Source organism: Botrytis deweyae (assembly GCF_014898535.1).
Source record: "Botrytis deweyae strain B1 chromosome Unknown BDEW_003, whole genome shotgun sequence".
NCBI lineage: Eukaryota > Fungi > Ascomycota > Leotiomycetes > Helotiales > Sclerotiniaceae > Botrytis > Botrytis deweyae.
The window spans coordinates 736,119-761,172 of NW_024066210.1; the positions used below are offsets into that span (position 1 = coordinate 736,119).

General features: G+C 41.5%; 7 protein-coding genes across 7 annotated transcripts; 6 read left to right on the forward strand and 1 right to left on the reverse strand.

Moving 5' to 3' along the window:
• Positions 1-1,313: 1,313 nt before the first annotated feature.
• Positions 1,314-2,020, forward strand: EAE98_001607 (uncharacterized protein; the record flags this gene model as incomplete). The annotated part of the gene is made up of 3 exons (XM_038949226.1): positions 1,314-1,636; positions 1,726-1,906; positions 1,934-2,020. 3 exons carry the CDS (start codon positions 1,314-1,316, stop codon positions 2,018-2,020), a joined length of 591 nt encoding a protein of 196 aa, XP_038814211.1.
• A 4,021-nt stretch (positions 2,021-6,041) lies between these two features.
• Positions 6,042-7,173, forward strand: EAE98_001608 (uncharacterized protein; the record flags this gene model as incomplete). The annotated part of the gene is made up of 4 exons (XM_038949227.1): positions 6,042-6,101; positions 6,152-6,551; positions 6,607-6,761; positions 6,912-7,173. The coding sequence occupies 4 exons, from the start codon at positions 6,042-6,044 to the stop codon at positions 7,050-7,052; spliced, it is 756 nt and encodes a 251-aa protein (XP_038814212.1). The 3' UTR covers positions 7,053-7,173.
• A 2,070-nt stretch (positions 7,174-9,243) lies between these two features.
• On the forward strand, positions 9,244-11,193 carry EAE98_001609 (uncharacterized protein; the record flags this gene model as incomplete). The annotated part of the gene is made up of 1 exon (XM_038949228.1): positions 9,244-11,193. One exon carries the CDS (start codon positions 9,244-9,246, stop codon positions 11,191-11,193), a length of 1,950 nt encoding a protein of 649 aa, XP_038814213.1.
• A 1,056-nt stretch (positions 11,194-12,249) lies between these two features.
• EAE98_001610 (uncharacterized protein) lies at positions 12,250-14,007 on the forward strand (the record flags this gene model as incomplete). The annotated part of the gene is made up of 1 exon (XM_038949229.1): positions 12,250-14,007. The coding sequence occupies one exon, from the start codon at positions 12,250-12,252 to the stop codon at positions 14,005-14,007; it is 1,758 nt and encodes a 585-aa protein (XP_038814214.1).
• Positions 14,008-15,019: 1,012 nt separating this feature from the next.
• Positions 15,020-17,225, reverse strand: EAE98_001611 (uncharacterized protein; the record flags this gene model as incomplete). Its single annotated transcript, XM_038949230.1, has 2 exons — positions 15,020-16,545; positions 16,622-17,225. 2 exons carry the CDS (start codon positions 17,223-17,225, stop codon positions 15,020-15,022), a joined length of 2,130 nt encoding a protein of 709 aa, XP_038814215.1.
• A 1,016-nt stretch (positions 17,226-18,241) lies between these two features.
• EAE98_001612 (uncharacterized protein) lies at positions 18,242-20,110 on the forward strand (the record flags this gene model as incomplete). Its single annotated transcript, XM_038949231.1, has 1 exon — positions 18,242-20,110. One exon carries the CDS (start codon positions 18,242-18,244, stop codon positions 20,108-20,110), a length of 1,869 nt encoding a protein of 622 aa, XP_038814216.1.
• A 1,991-nt stretch (positions 20,111-22,101) lies between these two features.
• Positions 22,102-23,973, forward strand: EAE98_001613 (uncharacterized protein; the record flags this gene model as incomplete). Its single annotated transcript, XM_038949232.1, has 1 exon — positions 22,102-23,973. The coding sequence occupies one exon, from the start codon at positions 22,102-22,104 to the stop codon at positions 23,971-23,973; it is 1,872 nt and encodes a 623-aa protein (XP_038814217.1).
• Between the last annotated feature and the right edge of the window lie 1,081 nt (positions 23,974-25,054).

The window sequence follows — 25,054 nt, forward strand, 5'->3', positions numbered from 1 at the left end:
CCAAAGATAGCATGGTGAAATGTAAGCACTAAATATCGTTCAATATACTTCTGGGATATTACTGATAAGCTCCAGTTTCATTCCCCATGCATGACACCACTTTAATGTTCAGCAGGGAATGAAGAAATCGCCTCAAAGTATTATTCGCATGGATTAATGATTTCTATTCCTACGGTATTAAACGTTCAACTTTTTACTCGCATATATTTTTTGGTATAAAGTTTCATTGTCACGAAAAATTAATGTGAATCACGAGTCATGAAGTTACGAATCACGAAATATTAGTTTAATAAAATATTTATCCACCGAGAAACCCCAAATCTGCCAAATAATATGCCTTGCAATACGCCCAATGTCGTCTTTTCCACTTTCGGAAGAAGATGCATTAGTGTTAGACCATCTAAAATTTCACCCCTCGTCAAACCATGCATGGCGATAAATATTTACCCGTGGATAAGTCTGATATAAGCAGAGATGAGCCTCATTCTCTAAAAACCTGATGATTACTTGTAACACGGTTTCAGATGATCTAGAACAGTCACCGATACTGACTAAGACCATACTCCTTGTCTTTTATTCCTTTGCTTCACTATTCTCTATCAGAAATGCGAACCACTGGAGACCCCTTACTATTAATGCGAACCACAATGTACAGTATGTATGGTGATCTTTAAAATTATATTCGAAAAATTGAGTGATTAATAATGAGTTGGACAGCCAGAGGTGTGGTTGCACAGACAAGGAATGAACAGCTGAAGTGGCATGTGGGAAATCTTCCATTGGAGACTTCTACTACATGGAAGTCACCAAAAAAAGCTTTATTGGAGCTGACAGTAAATATATTCCTGAATCTCCTGCACTCATGGTCAGATTGACGATAATGCATCATTTCTGTAGTAAGATATCGCAGTGAACGGTTTTCCGAAGTGAATTTTTAGCCCCTCTGCTTCCTTTTCGTTCCAGCCGTACAGCCTTATACTAGAATATGCCCTGGCGTTATGGCTTACGAAGCTGTCCATTATCCATAGCTGGTTTCTGAAGAAGCAGATACTTATTACAACTATATTTAATGCACAAAGAAATAAAAGAAAAAGATCCAGCAGGCAGGTGTAATAGTAAAATCTGCTGTGTACACTCTTCATACATCCATCCCTAATAGAACACGTATATATAGAAGTACAAAGAAAACAGCATTTGTGCTGAATATTATAGACTGCGACTCAATGATGTTCAGAAAATACATCACCGGACCTTGACAAGACAAGTGTATCTTCGGCGGCAAGGGTGCGCGGCTCGCTCTTAATGTGTAGGCAATGCCCCTGGAGATTTCGAGCGCACAAGTGGAGATGAGAGATACCTACTCTCACCTTGAGTACCACAGAGAGCCCTATGGTGTGGTCGTACTGGGATATCAGGAAGACAGTCCCGTGCAAGATTTAAGCGCCTCGGCGGAATCTGACACACTTCACAGGCTGGCCTTGCCTTACTCCAATTATTTTGCATTCAGGGATCTATCTTCTTATATCAGCAGAGTGAAATTAGGCTCCATATCCAACGGAAATTCTCGCACATACGATGTTTTCTCTGTACAAGAAGATCAGCACGCTTCGAGTACCAAGCCGGACGGAAAGAGAATGTGAATGGTAAGGTGTGGCTGTGTTTGGTCTCACTGTAGGCGATTATTCATCTATTTCTTAGTATGTAAGTCTATGGACACTCGTGTAGCTTCGTCTTTAAGTCTATTGTGGGGCCAGTAGTAGATGTTGAGATGATGCGGGATTCTAATCCTTTATTCATAGATGTACTCTGCGATCAGAATATGGTTCTATCTCCCCGTGTCCGTAGCTTAGAGTGGACACAGACCAAGATGTGGAAGCTTGTGATTTCTTTTTCCTTCCAATCTGTTGTAAGTCAGCACTATTTCTTTTCCAAGTTGTCTGTCGCTGAAGAATACTATCTCACGGTTGTGTACCCCATAGATAGCCTCGTGGCTACATCTCTTACTGATATGGATAAGTAGAAGATACGAAGTCTATGGAGCTGAAGTTAGGGGAATGTAGAGTGTTATCTTCAAGCGATGAGATCGAGTTAACAAAACCATGTGACAATCCGAACCCTAGAGGGAGTATAATGGACGTGGGATTTTCAATTCACGAGGGAAAGGTATGCATTTAGAAGCAATTTCAGAGACCAGACAAAGCAAGTGCAAACTCGGATGCTGCCGTGTAGTCTATCATAGCTTCTCACGCGTCGAGTGAGTCGAAGTCTGCTGTGAGAACAGCTCTACAGAAATGGTCAGACAAATTGAGGTTTACGGCGTTAGTCAGACTGAAAATCGTGTGAGGAGCAAACCTCAATATTCAAAAGGTGTTACTGTATCTTCCTTACAAGATCGTATTCAAGACTTCGTGGATGCCTTGGAAAACAATGGTGTTGTGATACGAGCGCCTGTAGTTGTAGGACATTATAAAGACATTAGATACAGAATACCTACTATCCGCGGCGCGCCTAAGAACATGTTTTCGCTAAATTACAGTTGTCCGCAAGCTTCAATTCACTAGCCACTCCTGGGAATATGGGGACGAACTCACAGTCGTCCCAATCTGTTATGGATACTGTAACTACACCATTCACAATGATATTCTCCGGTATCATTGATTTGTTTATGAGGTAGCGATGTTCTTTAGATCCCATATATCTACAGTGCACAGCCAAGCATTTCTTATTACACTTAAATCTAAGATTCTCACAGAGTCTCTTGAGATACATTCTCAGATTTATACCGTCTGGAAACATTGTACCAAGAAAGAAGGTCACACATGGATGACATAACCTGCAGATGTATGGATATTGCTTGTGTCCGACCTTTGAATATACTGGCAATATGCGTGTCTTGCAGTGATTTGTTACTGCCGCACGAGCACTCATTGTGACTGTTTCCGTGGTCAAAAAGAAGATGGGATACTGCGAAATCACCGTGGCCGGTTCGCATTGCCAAGAGCTTGTGGAGCGTCCCGCGCGGGAGTTTGAGGGTTGGCGGATCTATCGTTTTGTACTCTGGTCGCCACATCTTGTAGCCTGGGGAGATCACGCTGCTCGCAGTGGCCTACCATGTGGTCTCTGCGTGTCGAAACCTAGCGTTGAAGGACCTATATACATCGATCTCGATATTCCTAGGTTAGCTAAGCGGTCTACCGCTTTGTTACCCCCAATCTTGGGGTACCCAGGGGACAATTTAACCCCGATATTGTAGTAACACATCGCTTGATGACACTTGTGGTAGGCCCATCAAGAGGAGTCGGGGGATTTACTATGCATACCCCAGATAACTGAGGTGCTATTAATGCATATCTAGATATAGCCTTTGAAAAATCGCTCGATGATGTTCAGAAGATACCCCAGCCCGTGCCATGCGCCGATCGCCTCCGCATCGAACGCGTGAGAGCGACTGCCAATTTGCTTGTATCCGCTCTCAATTTTCTGCTTACCTTGGTAGGTCGCATAGCTGTATCCCACATAATAATTATGCTCAAAGTATTGTTCAGAGCTATTCGAGAAGACTGTGTAATTATCGGATAGAAGTTGATTCCATCAGCTCTTAAAGGCTTTTGCTACATCTTCTTTCGCAATACCATTGGTTGGATCGGTGCGATACTCTGGGGAGTAGTGTGGCCGAAAAAGCCTCGGTCGTTCTGTTGCTGGGAGAATCCATCCCATTCTTTGAAGTTTGGTGATTGGGCCTCTTAGTGTGCCAGTACCTCTCCCTCGTTTCTTGAGGTTCGGCTTCAGACGCTCAACTAGTAGGTAAGTTGCCTATCCTATTTTCTGGCTGCCCCTGTTTTGGGTTACCTTTTTATGTCAAGAACCTCAAAAATGACATTTTTGATTTTCTTATTTGTAAATAGAATTTATTGAAAAAATCCAAATATGTAATGCAAATCATTTTAAGCTTATTCTATAAGCTAAAAAGAAATTAGAGCATTTGCTTCTAATTCGTATGGAGAGTACTAGTCACCATAGATAATAAAGCCGATCACATGTATTGGATGGCTTGTGTGCCTCCACAGTGGTTTCTGTTTTGGAATGAGCTTTAGATTATTCAATCGAAAATCTATTAAATGCAAAAGACACAAAGTTTTGAAGATATTTGCTATTTTAATCGATGCTATTTCCTGAGTATCACCAAATAAACAATCTATAGTCCGCAATGCTTCATCCGATTCATTTGAGGTCGATTTATTCCGTCTGACCCTAACATCAATTTCTGTAACAATGACGCTTGTCGGTGGTGATGATGAGTTCTTTCTCCTATTGGATGGTATTTCCCTTCCCTATCGATCCCGTTAAGTGCGTGATCTCTTGTTGTGATAGCTAGAGTGTTGGCGTTGTGGTTGTTATTGCGAAGTGACAAGCTGAACATCATGCTGCATGTTCAATTTTGCGATATTAACAAACGGAATGAAATCACGGTTGTGCCTCCGTCGCCGAAGGATCAAAGATGAAACCATATCTGACGGATAGGTCGCATTGGGTTTGTGTTTTTCTCTGATTGCTAAAATACATTCGTGGAAGTAAACTGACAAGCTAGCATTGCAAACGACAAGAGAGGGGTTTGTAGTCTTATAATCTCAACTCAAACTCAAAGTAATCTTGGAGCACAACTGTAGTTCTGTTTGGAGATAGTCAGCTTTGAAAAACGAACAGTGGGTGTACCGCTGGGAAACTACAGAAATGGACTTGTGAATATCTTTTGATATTTTAAATGATATATATGAGGAGCTGTTACAATTATTCATCAAAAATTGAACAATCAGAATGTAAATTCTGATATCAAATAATTGAAGAATATATTTGCTGAAAATTTCGAAAAATTTAGGAAATGTCCTGTCAGTCTATGCAACCACTGATGGACTTTCACTGATAGCTACGCTACCTAGGTATTGAGCCGTTATATGCTTGCCGAAAACGGCTCTCGGAGATCATATCAGAGGATGGCGGACATCCGTATTTTGTCGGGCTTTCAGAGGAGGTTCCCTAACAAATTCAAAGCTCGCAATCATGTTGTTATTGGGATTGATATATATGGAGAAGATCAAGGCAGGAGAGGATCAATTAACGTCTGTAATGATGTTTCTAGATTATTTGGATTGGATGTGAGGTCGTTCATGGTGCCATTAGCGTGCCCCACACCCCAAAGTCAAACCCGAGTCACGAGATAGAAAATCACGTGTTCAAGTGAGAAATCTCCACAACATTCCAATCCTGTCAAAACAGAAGCAATATAATTTTGAACTCGGAAAGCTGACTCTCTCACGCCGAATTTCCCCAAAGACTCAATTCATCACTATTGAGCCGAATTTGTTCAAAATTGTATAGTCACAATTTCCGACCTCAAAGTCGGGGTAATAAGCTGTCTATGTTCTCCCCATGTTGTAAGAACAATATACTGCCGACAAAGAATCTCACGACGGTATAGTACTACCCATACGAGCATCTGACGATAATCTTTCATACGTGGTGTTGTGCCTGTACATTTTTTCTCAAAAACGCCTAGATTGTTGTATTAACCCCTCTTGTCTTACCCAAAAAGCATATAGTTCGAATTTCAGCTACCGCCATTTGAGCCCTTTGAGGTCTCAAATGGGCTGAATAAATGCACTGAAATACCAATTCAGTGGGTATCGGCAAGAAAATCTTCATCGGTGAGTATTTACATGCAAGCCAAGTATGGGCCAAGAATTTATCTTATGTAATGGGACGTGGCTGAAAGTCGTTGTCTTATGCTATGCATGCAAATTCCTCCCTTGTCCAATGGTTCATGAGGAATCATTATTTAATTTAACCCACAAAATTATTGTTGACATCCAATGTTTACATAGCAAAAAACTTACAATTGGACGCATACTTCTTCGAGTATAAATAATAGCGATGGCAGCCTCTCACCCACTTCACCCAGTTCCTCTATCACATATTCTCCACCATCTTTGGGATTCAAATATATCCACCGTAGCGTTGGTAATCATCATTATAAGTCCTACATCATGAAGCTGCAACTTGCTTTTCTTGCTGGTGTCGTAGCTCTCAGCAAGGCCTCTCCTTATGTGAGTCAACTACGCCTTAGCGACTGCCCAATGATGCTAACCCAGCTCAGTCCACATCAGTGAAAGCTCGTCACTTTGATGAGCCTGGAAATCCAGATCAGCCCGATAAATCATATGGCTGTAACTGCACTGGTACAACTCCAGGTCCGCTGCCGGCCTCCGCTCAATATATCTGCTATGACTGGAGACTTGGACCGAAAACGCTTCCAAAATATCTTCCTCTCTCCAGCGAGCTATCATCTTATGATAGATTTGGTGGACTAACACCCGGAGAATTTCTCAAAATCTGGTGGGATCCTCAACTCAATCCTCCATACGGGAGTTTCAGATACCCAGGGGATGTAACACCAGGGGACCAAGGCTTTTCAGTCGACATAAATGGGAAACCCATCAGCGGGTTTGTAGAACTGCCGCCAGACACCTATCTAGACAGGTTTGGAAAAGAGACTGGTTAGTCTTGTACCGCCTACTTTTGTAACGGTTTGGTGTCAACTAACACACGTAGGAATGTTTCTATCTTCCGCCGATACGCCCTATTCCCAAAGATCACTACCACCTTCGAATCTGAACAATCGACCTGATGATCCAGGATTCCCAAACGACTATCATGTCTATCGAACTACTCAAAAGCTGATACTAAATGCTGGGCCTATTGCTCCTGTAAGTGTATTTTGCCCTTGAACATCACTATTCCCTATATAAAATCTCAGTAACTTCATTTGTTTCTTTCCGTTTAAAAAAACGACCTTTCTCCAGCCCTCACTACACAGATCTGCAACCCAAACAGATGCTGACTCTCCGATGCTACAGTGGTTTGGTCAGCCGGGACTTGGAACGCAATTCTATTCAGGTCCTCGGACTATTGCGGAATTGATAGGCAATAAGACCTTGGAGAGGGTTGACCCTTCTGTTTTGATCTCCAACAGACAGCAACAAGGCTGTGGCTACTAGACGTACTCAACTGCCGGGCATTTCGTTTCCGCGATTTCAACCATTTTTCTTCGTTGTCAATCCATCATAATACTAAATTAATTATAATACATATTAATGATCAAGGATTAGTCTTCCAATCTGAGACAATTGTGGATTTTGTGCAGCTACTGCTTACAGATAATCTTAATTGCTTTTTGATGCTTGACAAGCTCTTATTTATGTACCCCTCCCTCGCCTTGTCCTCAGCGTCCCGCGCAATCATGACTCATTGTTTGGAGGCTGAGTCCAAACAATTTGCGTCAGGATGAAATGGTTTCCCTACCATGTGTGCCTGTCCAACCCATACTAGCGTGCTGATTGTGCTGGTTGCTGGGCCTGGAAAAGGGAACAGGTGTATAATTCCTAGAATGGAAGCTGATCTCTGAGATAACAAGTCGGTACTTAAGAGTCTCTGGATGCATATTATATCACACGGGTTCCATTCAATTATCAATGAGAAAGATGTCAACAGCTTATCATTCCTTCCTTCCGTCCAATTCTTCGTGAAATTGAAGACAGAATCGTGACGTCCGGACTAATGAACACCCTGTGACTCTCTAGAGCATATCAAGTAACAGAAAGTTATTATTGGTTTCTCAAATTCTGAATATAAAATCAATTACCAAGAGTGCATTTTGATATGATTCGTCAACAACCAAAATTTCTTGGTTTAAGATATTTTACCCTATGGATTTGCTACGTCTGAGAGATGATGCCGTGGCACTTGCCTGAGATAGGTACTTCCCATCATATTCGTTTGTTCATCGAACTTGCGATGATATGTAGACTGATTAGTCTCCTTCTTTGCAAAGGAATACTAGCATTTCTTATCTGCGAAAACTCTATGGAATTCCTGCTGGTAGTAGAGACCAACATATGATGCACATCTTAAGGGTCTGTAGGAAAAAGATAGGACTAGGTTTTCTGAATGTAAGAGAGAGGATTTTTCAATCAGACTACATAATTGGAGAAAATGATTCGGATTTGAAGGTCTCGGCGTGTAGTCAGTTGATGGATCCAAAGTCCGTGAGAGAATGAGCAGGCCCCGGGAGCCCGGTCAAAGAGGTTAAACACCTTCATATGTTGGTGCGCAATAATTCGTATATTTTTTATCATATCAATCGAGAAAATGAATGATTGCGGACTTAGGAATTATTTGATTCTGAGAGTAACGAAGATGAAATTCCTCACCCGCACACATGTTCATAAACTGCATTTGACTAAACTATTCTTCCAACACCCTTGATATCGTCATCTCTCTATACGATATCACTGAATTAAATGTATGAAAAGAATTTAGCCCGGCCTTGATAGTGTATCTACATCGATCTATCTCGACGCATTCACCGATCAAAGATTGTTCTAGATGTATGTCAAAGGCCACGAGGTTCAAATTTTTGAGATTAATTAGAACCGAAACTCCATCCTGAAAAGGATCATGATGAATTCTGCAGCTGTAATAGCCATCAAGCAATGGTAATTTAAGCATGAATGCGTATGGCCCAAAGTGTCTGCGGAGCTTCAAAGGGCTTTATTCACATTGTTAATGGGCGGAATTGTTATATATAATAGATATTTAAACAGAATATTTACAATTCACTGACCCTAAGTTCAATCTTCCCCATCAATGAATCGAGGTGAAGGAGCTGGTACGGTAGCTAACCTTGGAAGACTTGCTGTATCAGCTTTGCGCTAATTGTTAAGCGAAGCACTAGCACTTCGTTGTGAGCATCTCTAGCACTTATAAGCACTCTGGATCCTACAACCCGATAACCAAATTCTTCAATTGTCTTTCTTCATAATTAGAAATAATTTTGTTATTCCACTAAACAGTACAACTTTCTACTTAGACTTCCAGAAACTCCGTATTTTCACATCAACATCCTTGTTAGATCCACGTCTAGTTTCCTGTACAAAACTCTGTATCTTAATAAGAGATCATCTTTTCACTAAAGCATTTGTCATATTTTCATCAATTTTTAAACCAGTAAGTCTTGGATTATACAACCTGATTCCGTTTATTTCACCACCACGAGTATAGTGGCAAGGTTAGCAAGGACCTAGTGATCTTGGCAATCGATCACCATCTCAACCTCAGCTCGAAACCATTCACACATTCACCTTCCTACGTTAAACATCTGCTTATTTCTTGAAATTTCTAGTTTCCAAAATGAGTTTCGAAGCCACTGAAAGTCCAGAATGCAGCATTAACACCACAATCCCTGACCAAGAGACAACCGGCGAACCCATGATGAGCGACCAACAGGAGTCTCTTCAATCTGAAGTCTCTCAAGATATTGAAACGGACAGCAATTTTGTGACTACACAGGTCACGGCTCACCCACCTGCTTCAACACTGTGCGGTATCCCGGCAGCTTTGAGTATCCAGCTTTCTCAGATGTTCACAGGAGATCACCTGATGGAGGTCCACAATTTAATTCAGGCTCATCTTCCGACAGCAATTGGTGATCCAGCAGTACCTGTCGACGGTTGTCCTTTACTCGAATTGATTCCTATAGAGTGCCGGAAGCAAATCTGGGAATGCCTACTTTACAACCCTCTTCTCGGTGAAAGCTTTGCGACAAACGAAGATAATAGTGTCGTATTCGAACTTTCCCCGGCAATTCTGAGAGTCAATAAACAGACATATAATGAGGGGATGGATATTCTCTACGGACGCAACAGATTTCTGGTCCAGTGTGTCCCGCATCACCCTATTTTTTTTGACACTGATATTTTCGCTCGCTGTGCTTTGACCAGGTACCAACAGATTGGTCGTATCAACACAGCTGTAGAAGTAGATGACGACATCATTCCAGCAGCAAAATACGTCCAACATTGGAAGATTGTTCTGAGTGCCACAGTGCACAGGTCATATGCATGGAATGGTCTTGCATCGATTTGCCGCAATATCTACATGGCGGATATACAGTCGATCGAAGTTTTGATCATTCCCCGAGGTGTCGAAAGTGGCTGGGAGTCCAACGACATTTATGGAGATCAAAGTCAGCTGGCTCTTACTTTGAAACCGCTGGAGCGACTACGAAATATCCAGCGAATCACCATCCGTGCTGCCGAGTTTGACGAAATTCCTAGAAATTCATTGAATGACGAGGAGGAGCTCGCGGATGCGTTTACGCCTATCTTGCCCGATCCGGTTGATGAAGTGAGATTGGTAACTCTGATTGAAGGTAACTCAGATGTCGAGATTATCGAAGAGATGTACAAGAATCTTCTTGCTTACGTACGAAACTTCGAACGCATTGAAGAGTTCAAGCTGGATATGGGAAAGCTGAATTTGGAAAATCTAGACCGGATGACCGAACAACCTATCTACCACACATTAGGAGTCGAAAGCAGTAGCTTTGATATATTTGAGACGAGCATTGGCGTTTATACGTTGAGCAATCCTTTCATATCCAGCGCGCATCCTGTGGAGAGCACATTGCACGCAGCCAAGATCGCCACCAAGGAGGACAACACGGAAGTATTCAAACTTCACCGTTCAACGTTAATTCGGTACTTGGAGCCTCAATACAAGGCTATTGAAGCGGCCTCAAAAGACTTGGTTGATTTTATCAAAAATGAAAAGAAAACCGAGGGATTCTTTGAGCCCGGAAAATATAGTCGTTCTCATTGCGTGGCTATCGCTAATGAAGCCATGGTCTTGCTTGAGGATTATGCGTCGAGCTTTGCACGAAGACTGGAACGAAAAACAAGACTTGCTATCCGTATGCAAAAGCTTCTATTACAATCCCGATATGATGCTCTTCCACGAGAACAGTTGTTGAGGCACTGTGAGATGGCGTATGAAAAGCAATGGTGGAATCACTTTGTGAATAATTACAGAAAGGCTGTTAATGATATGGATACCCAGTATCTTGCAATCAGAGAGGCACGGAAGAAGCTCTATGCGTGGGACTTGCAGTCAACTGTCCGCGAAACAGCTTTTATGCCAATGGTTCTTGATGAGATGATCAATTGGGAGACATATGAGCCAGACATGAGGGTCAATGAAGAGTGGATTGAATACCGCTCTTATGCGCACAATGAGTCTCTGGAACACGAAAATGGTCACGAGAGCGACCGTGGCGACGGCGGATGGGGTTCTATGGAGTAGAGGGCTCCTTCCACGGAACGGGCCAGATTCCGAGGAACCTGAAAAGCTTGTGAGATAGTCAGCTGATGGAGAAGTTTGTCAAGAGTTTTCTAAGCAGGAATGAAGTGGGATGTCATAGAATATTGATGTCCACCGACAAAGCTTGTGTAGTGTTTTTGGCCTCGCTGTTGACTATATTTAACTCGGCACTTGAGATGAATAGGTGACCACTAAAACAAAATTTATCAGTTTCACAATAACCACAATCTTCTTTCGTGAGTGACTTTACAGTGAGCCTAAAAGTAAGAATCTATTAACATGAAACACTGTCAGAAGCCTGGCTTCTGTCAAACTCAAGGTTCTCACTTGCGCAGCAATTTCAACATATGTTACTAAGATCTCAAATGTCGCTGATACACAACACTATCAGTTCTTGATATACACAATTCAAGTAATAGTAACAAAGTTATAGAGCCGAATCCCACTCTTTAATCTAATCGTCGCGTTTTCGGTGGAGCGTAACAATTTTTACAACAAATAGCTATCAAGATTCGCACATAGAAGAGGAAGCACATGTAACGCGCCCTGTCGCTTCTAAGCTGGTTTCTCCGAGTTTTAGGGGCTGTGTTCATCGCACACGCATATTAAAATCATGTGAATTGCCCCAAGTGATAGAAAGATCACGTGATATCAGATGGATTAGTTTGAATTGTGTTTTTGTGAAGTGAAGTGAAGTAAAGTGAATTTTCGGGCCATTCTGCCGCCATCTGATACGGAAGACTCTCACTAGCGTAGTTTCATTGTTTAGGACAATTCAAATAGACCTCGGGAGTCCTTACTCTTCGCTTCGTCTTCTGCGACCAAAAAATACTCATCCAACGGATCTCTTCTTTAACTTGCCTCCAATCCAGTCGACACCTTCTGAGTGAACTTCGAGATCAGACTCCGTAAGTATTGCTGCCCTATTCCTTTCAAATCTTATAGGTATCTTGAATAGTTGTTTTCAACTATTATTTGAGATGCGAGGTTTATCGTGAATGCGTTTTACCTGACTGACAACTGGACTAGTCCTTCACAATGAGTCGAATCGAAAAACGCAGTACCAGAAAGGTGCTCCAAAAGCAATCGCAGAGAATCGATCGAGACAATGGCCAATCCTCAGAAAAAAATGCGCCACAAGCCGTCATCCGCAAGAGAAAGGCACCACTTGCAGCAGCATCAACCTCAACGTTGGGACGCATGCCACTTGAAATACTCGGAGAAATATTGAAATATCTTTTGCTTAATCCAGAGCTAGGCACAGCCTCGTGCGTTCACAGGGATGAAGGATGGGGTTCCAAAATCAAGTACGAACTCCAGCCCTCAATTCTACGCGTCTGCAAGGAATTTCACGCGATAGGAGTGGAGATACTTTATGAAAAAAATCGATTCTTCATAGAATGTGTTCTGTCAAATCAGGACCATCTGCTTCACCGCTGTGCCTTGACCAGGTTTTGCGAGATTCCGAGCGCTGAGTGCTTTTATCCATCGGACAAACTAGCTACAAATCATTTGAGAACTGTGCCAGGTGTAAAGCGCATCAAACATTGGAAAATATTGATAGCTCCCATGCGTTCTAGCGCGCGCAATAATGTTGCAAATCTTTGTCGCTCTATTTGCCAAAATGGAATAAAGTCCATGGAAATTGCGATTGGGCCTTGGGATATTCTGGAGCATCCAAGCTTATTGGAAGGAGGCCCCAGAGAGAGTGCTGAAGTCAATAGGGTAACGGCTGAGAGATTACAGGACGTTCTTTCGCCCTTGGAGATTCTTCGATGTGTTGGAAGAGTTGTCATTCGTGGAGCAGATCCAGAGGAAGTGCCCGACTTTCTCTTTGAAGGAGATCGACGGAATTACGACTTTTACAGCTGGTCCCTAGGAGTCGAGTGGCGTGAAACCACACCCTGTGGAAGGGTGTTATTACCGGAGACGATGTACTTAGCCAACTTGATTGCATTAGTCCAAGGTGACTCTGAAGTCGAACTATTCCACAAAATGTACTACGCTTTTCTCAATTACGCCCAGGCTTTTGAACGAATATATGAGTTCCGAAACCAGATGGCCGTCGACCATCTGCAGCTGTATCGCAGTCCATACTTGGCGGAAAATCCTTTTTGTGGGACTCATCCTGTAGAATCGGCTTTGCTAAAGGCTTTACGTATGCAAACGAACAAGGAAGTAGGAGTACAGGATATTTCCGAATTCAGAATTCTTCGGTCAAATGCCATAAGATTTCTTGAGAGACAATATCGAAAGATTCAACAAGCCGCCAATGATTTGGTTAGATTTGTCAAAGACCAAAAAGTAAGTGGGGGTCTGCTCGATCCTGCTCAATCACCGGCCTTTGGATTGTCTCCTGGAGTGCAAAGCGAGGGACTTGTTTTGTTAAAATGCTATGCGGAATCTTTTAATAGAGACCTAACAACAGCAACCAAGCTTGCTATTTGCAGATTGAATGGTCGATATGAGAAGAGATTCGAACTGCTTCCCCGAGAGGTTGCAATTAGGGAATTTACAAATGCTTATAGGGGTGGAGACGTGAAAGGATTCGTGGTAAACTTCGAGTGTGCTGTCAATGACATGGATACTCAATACCTTGCCATCCGCAACGCGAAAAAGCGGCTCTTCGAATGGGATTTGAAGGGGCCAGGTCATACCGCCGAGATTGACGTGGAGCCACTGAGCTGGGATGAAAGCAACGAGTGGGATAAAGTCGAACCGGATATGGATGTCAGGAACCTTTGGAAGCTAGAGCTCCCTCAGCCATATAAGAGTCCGTATAGTAACAATATTTGAGTTTCTCTAAAATATTGTTTTATGTGATATTGAAAGCTCTATCACTGATTTTTTCAATATTATTTAGATATCACAATGGTTTTGGGGCTGATATTATCTAGAGGCGTCTTCTATTTTTTTTCCGCAGATGATGGTCGGAAATTCGTTTGAGCATTTCTACCTCTATTCTGCTTTAGTTGCAGCATAAGTATCTCCTTATGTGCCAGTCATATCTTGTGGAAGATAGCAAATTTAGGGGCGGAGTTATAACTTTTATCTTCCATTTTCTTTCCTTGTCGGATCTTTGAAATGTCTGAAGGATGATGGAGAAAAAAGAAGTTGGTCATATTAGTCATTGTTTGCTTCCTCTTATATACCTAGTTAGTAGTCATCAAATAATGAAATGCTAGCTTATTCCACCAATTTGACACATGAATTTTCCGAATTGTGATTACATAAGTGAGCCCTCGGTTCTAGCAAACCTAAAATATTTTTCAACGTATCAAGTTTACAAGCCCTTGTTTATCGAAGCTCACCACTACATAAAATTTTAAAAGAATTGAAGGTCTACAAAGTGACAATGAGGTTTTTATTAATCGAGCATGTATATCAGTTGTCACCAACAAGTTTATAGACAGAATGCTTTGAAGTGTGTTGTTATTTCAATCTAGGTGACAAAATTTCTGGCAGAGATAATCTTGCGTTCTCATATTTTCCGTACCCTAAACTAACCTCCTAATATCTTAAGAGCTTTCGAATATTAGAAATACCAACCATTAACAAGCTCTCTTGAAGCCTATCTAATCGTCAAGTCTGTAACCCGAATTTCGATCCAACACAAATCAGTCTGTGGCAGTATCCATACGTCAGCACAGAGAGTCCTAATTCATCGACTAATAACAGCAAAGAGCTAAACCAACTGAGCATCAATGGATTGAAACACTGCTACTGCCATGTCTCATTTCATACGACTTCAGAAGTATGAATTCAAGCAGTTCCAGTCGGATTAAACATTCTCGATGAGAGTTGGTGATCATTGCTGCGAGCGTGTCATCCACGGGAACACATGTGATAGAGAGCTTTCACAGTTAGCAAGCCAAGGTAGGACGTGAAAAACGACTCCACCACTGTTGACACAGTCCTCTTTATGAATGTCCTCGTCTTCGGATTCCAAACCGAAGCTCTCATCGTCCGGGTGATCTCTAAACAGTTTCTCGTAGAAATCATTCTCCGAAGCACTATCAGAACTGATAGGGTTGACATTAGGTGCTCGAGACTGATTGCCTTCCCATTGGAAAGTCAACTCATAGAATTCGTCATCATCGTGATATGGCAGAGATTCCCAATTTGCGAGGTCGTCGAGCTCCATTTCAGCAAGATGATTCTCCCCGGCATTGTTCTCTATGTTCGCATCTTGGCCATTAGTTCCATCACCATCGACGGTATGCGAACCCTGGGGAGCTTGGTATCCTGCTTCTTGTTGTGCAAGGAATTTTGTTTGAACAATTTGGCGCCGAAGATCATCTTGCATCTTCTGGGCTTCTGATTCCGTTATCGCCGTGATTGTTGGTTCCTCTATGTGCCATCTAATCTCCCAAGCTTCTAACGAACCTAATTGTGTGACCTTAATATCAGGAACATTGCTACAAGCGTCCCAGTCATACAGCTTGGATCTAGCCGTGAGTATCGTAAAATACTGAAAATCCGCATCCACCACTACTTCCTGGAAGTACGCTCTGAATGCAATAGGATCGCTCCTACTATAAGCTACAAGACATTTTTTAAGACCAAACTCTCTTGACATAGACGCGTAGCGATGCTCAAAAAGACCAAATTGGACGCGCACCGCCATTTTAGTTGACGCGTCGAGCTCTCGAGTAAATGATGCGACATAGTTTTCGATTAGGACCATAGCCTCAGTGTAGATGACCATGTCAAAACCGTTATATTCTTTGGTACAAGCAGGATCAAAGATGCCCCACTTTCGCTTTTGTAATTTGACAAAGTCGACTATTTCTTGGGATGCGTGACTTATCCTGCAGAACTGGCGTTCTAGGTACTTCAGGATGACAGATCGCTCTTCCTTGAACTTGGTGGTCTTAGTAATATCTCCACTTTCTTTCTCGGTCATATATCTCGCTTTTTGCAGACCAGCCTCGACAGTATGAGCTAGCGCTTTGGGATGAAACTCTTGGCTGAGGAACGGATTATGGCTTAATGCAGTGAACTCCCTGGTTATTGAAGAAGCCACCTCTTCAAAACTCAAGGACATCGCTTGTCTGTACTCAAAATGCCTTTCAAACGCTTGCGCGTACTTCAAGAGAGCAGTGAACATTTTAGTGCTCAATTCGACTTCTGAATTTCCTTGGATAAGATCGATGAGGAGGTGTCGATAGGGTGCGGCAGGTAGCATTGACTTTGTCACGAGTGGCGTTTTCGACCAGTCATCCCTGCATACAAAGTCTGGTATCTCAGAGATACTGGCTGTTCGAATTGACACTCTAGGTATGTTTCGTAGCAGCTCTAGTGGCAGAAGATTTTCGCGCATGTCGGCCGCGTCTGTATAGCCAATACCGTATTAGTAATTGTAAAACCCGGCAACTTGAAAAAAAAGAAATATAGAAATGAGTCTTACCTAAATAGCCGTAATTGAATTCAGCACCTTTGGGAATGATGCATATGTCTAACTCTCTCAATAATGTCCCTCCTGAAAGTATCTGTAGCTCGCACAGTAGACGGCACAGTTCAACGAGTCCATCTTGACTTCGAGGCTGATGAAGCCTGGCGCTTAGAACTATTCTCCACTTTCGTACCAATCTAATACCTCGATTTCTGTGCAATGAAGTCTTTTGTGTGGAGTTGGTCGGGAGATGCGTGGTAGGTTGGTTGTCCCAGCGAGTCAAGGGACTGCATAAGGTAAAGGGATGAATTGTATTAACTTCATGAGGGTGTATGTTCGGTAGTGACTCCACAATGAAATGGTTCAAACCATACAAAATCTCCTTGCCTTCCTCATGGAAAAGGCGGCAGACGAGGAGTACTTGTGGGCTCAAGTCGTAGTTCAAATCAGCTCCATATCTCTGATCTTCGTCGATAGAAGACGCCTCCGCTAACTCAGTATTCAACAATAGATGTTTGAATATATTTCTCCGAATTTCTGTAGGTATATTGAGTAAACTTGGTGGTATAATAGTGATGGAAGTAGAAGCTGCCTGGTTAATGGCCTCTATTCTATCCATTTTGATAAGTGGTCAAGAAACTGTAGTATTTTGGAATGTTGGTTTCAAGAAACTTATACTTGTGCTGATTACTATGACAAGTGTAATACTGGCAGTGTTGTAAAAATCTTCAACAAGCACCAACACAAGCTGAGTCTTCCAAAAGATTCTTCTGACTGAATTGAATGATGTTTGCTATTGAGTTGGAAACCAAAATTCAGGGCTAATTGTGTGCTTTGTCGTGGGATAAAGGCACAATTAAGTTTCAAAAAGTAGAGTTTATTTCAAATATATTGTGCTGTCAAGATCTCTTCTATGTGAATAGAGAAATATTCCAAGATAAAAAGGTGTGATTTAAGGATGCAACACAAACTTGAAAACAAGTACAGAAGTCTAGACTATCCGAATACTAACAAAGATTGTCAAAAATTAGTTTCAATGCTCCCACTGTTAATAAATCTCTGCCTTGAACTGCTTGAAACTCTCAAAACTTTCGGCTTTCGGACTCGGGACTTCGGCTTAAAAGGCTTAGGGATGGAATTGGTTTATAAGTGAATGTATTAACTATGATTTCATCTTTTAGCAAATTATGATTATCAATATCCAGTAGTAACAGTCGGCTCTCAATTGTGGCTGACTATTATTCCGAGGCTCGTTCCTGACGTCTTTTGTAAAGTTATAAGTTGGTCTCTTCTTTTGAAACTTACCAACCTCAAAGAACCTCTTTTTCATGTTTTCACTCCATTTCAAACTGAAGATATTTTGAAATATCACGCCCCGAAAATTTTCAATCACAAAATCTGGATAAAGTTTACTTCGTAATTTCTTCATTACAGGTTTTAGGTGTTCATTAAGGGTCGAGAAGTTCTTTCTCAACCAAAGTCCTGTCTTTCCCACTGACACATGTAAGTTGCATTCGTTTAAGATTCAAATTTGAACATGAAAGAGTACCTGCAGTTATGTCAAAGTATTTACTGACACTATAGTGCTAGACGAGATAGGTCATGGATCATCCATTGTCTAAGGAAAACATTACAATGGCTACACAACAAGTTTTGAAGTCGGCAAATTCAGACGAAAAGATTGAGACTACTATGAACACATCTCTCTCTTCATCGACATCCTCAATGAGTCAAATCATGAATCGCACGTCAAGGAACACATTGTCTCCCCTCGAAATCAAAGAACTTAAGAGCGCCCTCATCAGCATTCCACAAGAAGTTCGGGACATGATTTATTCATACCTCCTGGTAAACCCAGTCCTAGGAGAAGCCACTTCAGTCTCGTCAGAAACTACCTATGGCAGCACTCAGAAGTACGATCTAGACACTGCAATCCTTTATGTGTGCAAGCAGACATACCGGGAAGGCATTTCCATCTTGTACAAAAACCCTATTTTCATAGACTGCAGCAATAGTCCTGGTGATTGGGATTTCACAGATGGTGTCTTCGACGACCGTTGTTTGGAAGATGAAGAAGATGAAAAAAATGGAATCCTGGAGCCCTATATCATCAATCTCTGCCCATTGACCCGGTACACAAATTGTCAGCGCAAAAAGCATCAAGACAAGCCATTGTTTCGCAATACCCCAAACATTGAAAAGGTAAAGATTTGGAACGTCCTCTTGAACTCTTTCAAAATGGATTGCTGGTACGATCCTCTCAGCTCAAATGCTTTTGCTGAATTCTGTATGTCAGTATGTCCGTACCCGAATATCTCCTTTAGCATCTCAATTCTGCCTTTGACCTTCCATTCAAGTCAAATCCAAACAGAAGCAGGATCATTTTTTATGGAGAAAGGCTTGGTCAACAATCTATTGCCATTAAAGATGATACGAAATATCAAGAGACTTGTTATCAAATGTTCTGAACTCCCTATGATTCCGGACTACTGTTATCACCGAGATCACGGAAGAAAGCTACGGCCTGCAGACTTGAGTGTACCTGACTTACCTTCGCTGGAGCTCATCAGTGAGTACGTCAAGATTACTAGTGGAGCCACTCCTGTTATTGAATGTGTATATCTTATGGGGGAAAGATTGAGAGAGTATTTCTGGTTGTTCCATCGTGCAGAAATTGTGGTGATCAACAGATCGTTTGTGGGCTTTCGAAGCAGCATCCGAGTCCATGATACTTTGATTCGCCCACCTGAGGCCGTCGGTGGTGGACTGGTCATCCAAGAAGATGAACAAAGTTTCCTCGATTGCGGAGAACTAATTGACGCTATCGGAGGTCCTTCTCTTGAACACACTGAAACCGCCGAGGAGATTCTCTGTTTCAAGCAGTACCGGGGAGAGTTACTTCAAGTCCTAGAGCCTGAATACCAGAATGTTCGTGCTTGTTCTATTAAATTTCGGGAGTTTCTTCAAAGCGAAAGCGGCCCAACCGGAGTTTTTGTAATCGGGCCTTCCAGAGCCGTTGATCGACAAGATTACTGGACCAGAGTAACAAGGGCTATGGAAGTACTAGAGGAATACGAATACTCATTTGTAAGGGGAAAGTCAGAGAAACTAAGGCTTTCTTTAGCAGAAAAAAACAATTATTTTGTGTTGACGTATGTGTCGGGTGAGTCAAGAATGGTAATGAAGAAGATAGCCTGGGCATACGAAAGAAGGATGTGGAAGGAACTTATGTTTTATTACAAAATCGCAATCAGACGCATGGAAAAGCACTATGTCAAAATAAGATGGTGCCGAACAGACCTTTTCAAATGGGATGTTTCTGACAGAGGCTCTGATCTGGACACTCATTCTGATATGGTGGAGGCAATTGTTTGGCCGAAGCCGGAGTTAAATTCAGAACACGACCAGGAGCATATAGCCGAGATCTCCAAGGGTGAGACAAGTGACACAGATCTTGAGGATTCTATATGCGTTGGCGATAATCGTGATGATGATGCTTGGTAGTTTGGCGATAGCGAAAATTGATATGTTCATCCAAACAGACATTATATTGCTGATTCTATCAAAGCTTTCGTTAGTTTATCATCTAGTACTATCATCTATTGTATCGATTCGGCTTCTGCTCAACTAGCTACTATCTAGTGTCTTCATTCAATCTACGTCTGGTCACATGAATATGGAAGAAATGGTTTCATTGATGGCGACATTGGTATCTCAACTTTTCCAGGACCAAGTAGGAGATCGAAGCTCATCTGGCAAGGCATAGAATACCGTTTCATAGTTGTACCTAGGTACTTGAATAAAAAAATTAGTTCCAGAATGAGATCATTCATGAACGTATGTGCTCAAAGACAAATTTGCTGACACCTCAAGTGACCATCTCCTACATCTCTTACTTTATTGGAAAACACGCTTTATCAATTCAGCCCCATGATTAAGTTTCATTATCAAATTTGTCCAATTGTCCTACCAAAAGCCCACCGTCACTATACATGAGGTAGCGGCGATAACCTCTATCTTAGATCCTTTTGAATATTTCACAAGTTACTCATTATCACCGTGCTAGAATCATGGATTTAGTGCAGATGTTGAATAAGAAAAGTGCACTAATGTCATCATGAGGCTCTAGCTTGATCTAATATATGAGCTACTTATTATATGTGTACCTAGGCTTCTTTAATTTATCATGCATCAGACTTGAATTGTGTTTTGGTACAGAGACGACACATTGATTTTAACGAGGATGCTGTTATTATTTATCTATTCTTGTAGACCATATTCACACGTCAATATCGTAAAAACTGCATCCATTCATGGACGACAGTCTTTCCAAGGGGCAGGAAGCAGTTGTCTTTGTCCACGAATATCTATCCAAACAGGTGTCCATTTATTGATGCTGTTTAATACTATATTAATTGACTAGCCTCTATGCATATAGGTCAGTTTGATGTTCCCTTCTACAAGAACGCTCTTTTTCTGGAAAAACTTGACGTAGAAAGGGAATTGTCTGGCGGATCAATGGGTGCTCGTTCATTTGAACTGCCCGTGTAAAAATAGATTGAAAAAGTATGTTCTGACTATTATAAGACTTGAAAAGTAGTGGAATTCCTTCAGGGGCTCCAAGTTCGAAAATCATTACACCCGATTGAATAACTCGTTTCCAAAAAAAAGCGAAATTTTGTGCCTTATCAATTTATCAAAATGAAAATTCAACTTTAATCATTTCTGGATTCATCAATATATCTCCAAGCTGTTTTCAAACTTTCGCTTCGAAATTCCTAATTCAATCCATAAGAATTTGAATTGTCTGAAATTTATATAAATGATGTAATTAATTATTCACTATCATTTAATCAAATTTTTAATTGAATTGAATTCTATTTGATAAAGTTAACATAAATTAAAATCAGAAAATATAATATTTAAATATTTTTGATAAAATATTAAAATTTAAGATTTTGAAAACACATTATTAATTTGAGTGTATAGTGGGGAAGGATGAGAATAGATGACGTCATTTCGCGGTGACTTATCTAATGATAGATGCGATATTCTTTCGCTGCGATTGCTTTAAAGTTTTTCTTATGCATACATTTATACGATTGATGGATGACTATCATAGTATTACATGGACTATGGTTTTCATACGGCTTTTCGACGACTTAGTCCAAGTTTAGCGTCCTGAGGTCGCTTAACTTGACAGTTGCCGATGTATTTAAGCTTTCACGCTCCTGCTGTAAACTTTTTCCCATTCTACACAACAACTATTCCTTGCAATAACTCGTCTACAATTACAACTTTCCAACAATTTCTATCTGGAACAATCACAACTTGAAGAAAACATTGGATATTGTGTAAGTAGATTTTTTAATACTTTCAATTGCCACTCCGCAATCGGAGCTCTTCCATCAAGCCAATAATTCGAAACATTAGGTCTTCTTTTCATTTCAGACTACTTCAAGAGATTAAGAGCTTTTAGTTATAAAAGTCTCAAAATGCAGCGGTCGTCTAAGAAACGTCCCGATCTTCGCAACATCCGCGTTGCTATTCCATACTCTCTCCAGCATGGCATAGCTTCTAAGTTTACGCCAACATCATCAGCCACTGCAACCACAAAACGCTCAAAGCCTACTCTTCTCAAAATTCCTCGAGAAATACGCGATCAAATTATGAACAATCTCCTTATGAGTCATGCACTCGGCACTGGAGCTTCACTGTGCACCAAACTTAATGGCACCGATATACCTACTTCAGAAGAGATACCTCGATACTTCCTTCACACTTCCATTCTCTCCGTGTGCAAGCAGCTATATGAGGAAGGTTCCAAGGTGCTCTACGAGGGCAATGAATTTATAGTCGACTGTTTGGAATCGGAAAATGCACGTCCCAAGCTTGGTGAAGTTTGGTCTTCAGATCATGTATGCTTGCATGATAATCTGGACGTATACTCTATCAGTGACACTTTAGTCGTCAGTCCTGTAACTCGATTACTAGGGGACAGTCACTTCACGCATGCCACATGCACGGGAATAAGCTCCCGGGTGCTTAAAAGGACTTTTCGACAATCTCGTTTTCAGCAAATCAGCCGCATCAAGAAATGGAAAGTCCTTGTCCGCTGTGCTTTAGAAACCTATGGCATGTACGCGCTATTACAATTCTGTCGAGCGGTGTGCGAGATTCCAGGACTTGAGATTACTTTTCTGCTCGTTGGGACGGAAAAAAACAAAAACGAACGAATCGATTCCAATAATGCGCTTAGAACATGGCACCCGTTGAAGTTACTTCGAAATGTCGCTGTAGTTGAATTTAGGGAAGCGACAGGGGACGAAATACCAGAGTACATGTTTTATCACGGATCATGGGACGATTACCACTGCAAAGGTTTTCTCTCGACGGTAAACTCTCTTGAAGAACATGTGGCTTTAATGAAAGGATCTTTGCCATTGAATTCCACGGAGTCCATCCATCTACAGTATGATAGATTGCTGGCATATGCCCAGGCATTCGAATGTAATCCAGAATTTAGAGCTGACCTTGATTTGCCCCCGGATATTAACGCAAAACTTCCACGTTGGGGGTGTCCAAATAACGTGTTCCGTGCAAAACATATTCATCAGATCGAGGAAAGCGTCGATTTTTGCCGCAGAGAAGCCACGAATTCATATAGCAACATAGATTTTTTCAGGTGGGCACGGCATCAGGCACTGCTCGAGCTAGAGAAGCAATATGAAGCTATCAATCGACATGCTTTCAACCTCAACGAATTTATCAAATCAGAAAAGAGATTTGAAGGCTTTTTTGGTCTAGCAGGGTGGAAACTCAAGACTGCTCTAACTAGACCTTATTACGGGACAGGTGAGGTTAGCGCAGATCCGAGATTGAGTACTAACGAGCAATACATCGAAGCCCACCAAGAATCTTTGAGAGATGATTGGTGGGACCGAAGTACAGAGGCACTTTTACTTTTAGAAGAATATGCAGATTCTTTCGCCAGAAAACTTTCTTTCCAACAGCGTATTGAGTTTCGCAAGTATGACATCGCTTCATTGTACAATCATCTGCCGAGAGCAAGATTGCTGGAAAACCTTAAGCAGGCCTACAAATATCGGGCGTACGATGATTTTGTCCAATGGTTCAAGAAAGCCGTGGATGATATGGATGGACAACTGATTGAGATTAGGAAGGCAAGACAGAGACTATTTGACTACGACAGAGATGAAAAGACTGAAAGGGGCATTAAAATTGACTATAGGGAGTTTGGGTTTGTTAATTGGGGTGTAAGTGAGCCAGACATGAGAGTGAGACTTACCATTGACAAAGCCAGAGAAATGAGGATATATGATGTGAGGGAAAGATACTACCCATAAGATCTCTGAGTAGGTAATGGTATCACACATTAGCGATTGTTCATAGCAGTAATCAAAAATAAATCTCAAGTTCTATCCTCATTAAATTTGAACCATTTGTCATTCCCATTGAAGACTTAAGTGACTGTATTCTGAAAATAGATTAAAATGTCATCTATAATAGGACTGGCAATTGACTCTCGATTCAAGTTGCGATATTATTTCATGCTCATGATCACGAAGCTCTACGTCTACCGGACAACTTAATGAGACTATTTTTGAAATAATTTCGAAACTCAGCGCCAAATTATCCTTTCATTTCTCTTTTTCAAGAAAAACTTCTCAAAAGCTAGCCCAAATTTTAAGATACAAAGTAGATATCATCCCATATTGCTCTCTACCCACCCTCATCCTCAAGAACCCCTCAACCAAACAGTACATATCTTAACAACATGAGACGACACCAAGAAGATAATTTCTATTCAAAATTCCTATTCACTGCACACCACCCCACCGAACTTACACCCCCACACGCAATTAATTTTTACCAATTGACAAAAAGTTATTCAGACCAGTACGGCCACAACCTAGATATCCATGTTCTTTGGGCGACAGATCCGGAAGACACTCGATCTTAACATTAGTACGGCCTCACACTCTCATTAACCTATACAACCAAGTCAAAAACCTGACAGTGCAGATTACTAAGCACTGTACCTTTTCCAAGTAGGTATATATCGCAAAACGGTCACTGTAACACTGCATATTAAACTTGGGAGTCCCCCTATGTACGGTGGGATACAGATCGCTACTTCTACACATCTCCTGAATATCTACGTCGTAACAGCACACCTCGCTAATCATGTTGACTCCTTAGTACGGTGCAATACGTTCTTTTGGTCGTCTTAGCAACTGCTCCTATGATACTTTAACGTCTTTCTCCTCCTGCTTCCAATCGACTTCTTGTTCTGATATTTATCATTCATTCTCTTGATAAGTACACCAAGAAACCAAACTAGAATCCGATTCGAATCCAAAGAATACAAAAGATAAACCGTTATCTACTACGGTGCAATACAGTACGACAGTCCAATTAGTATCT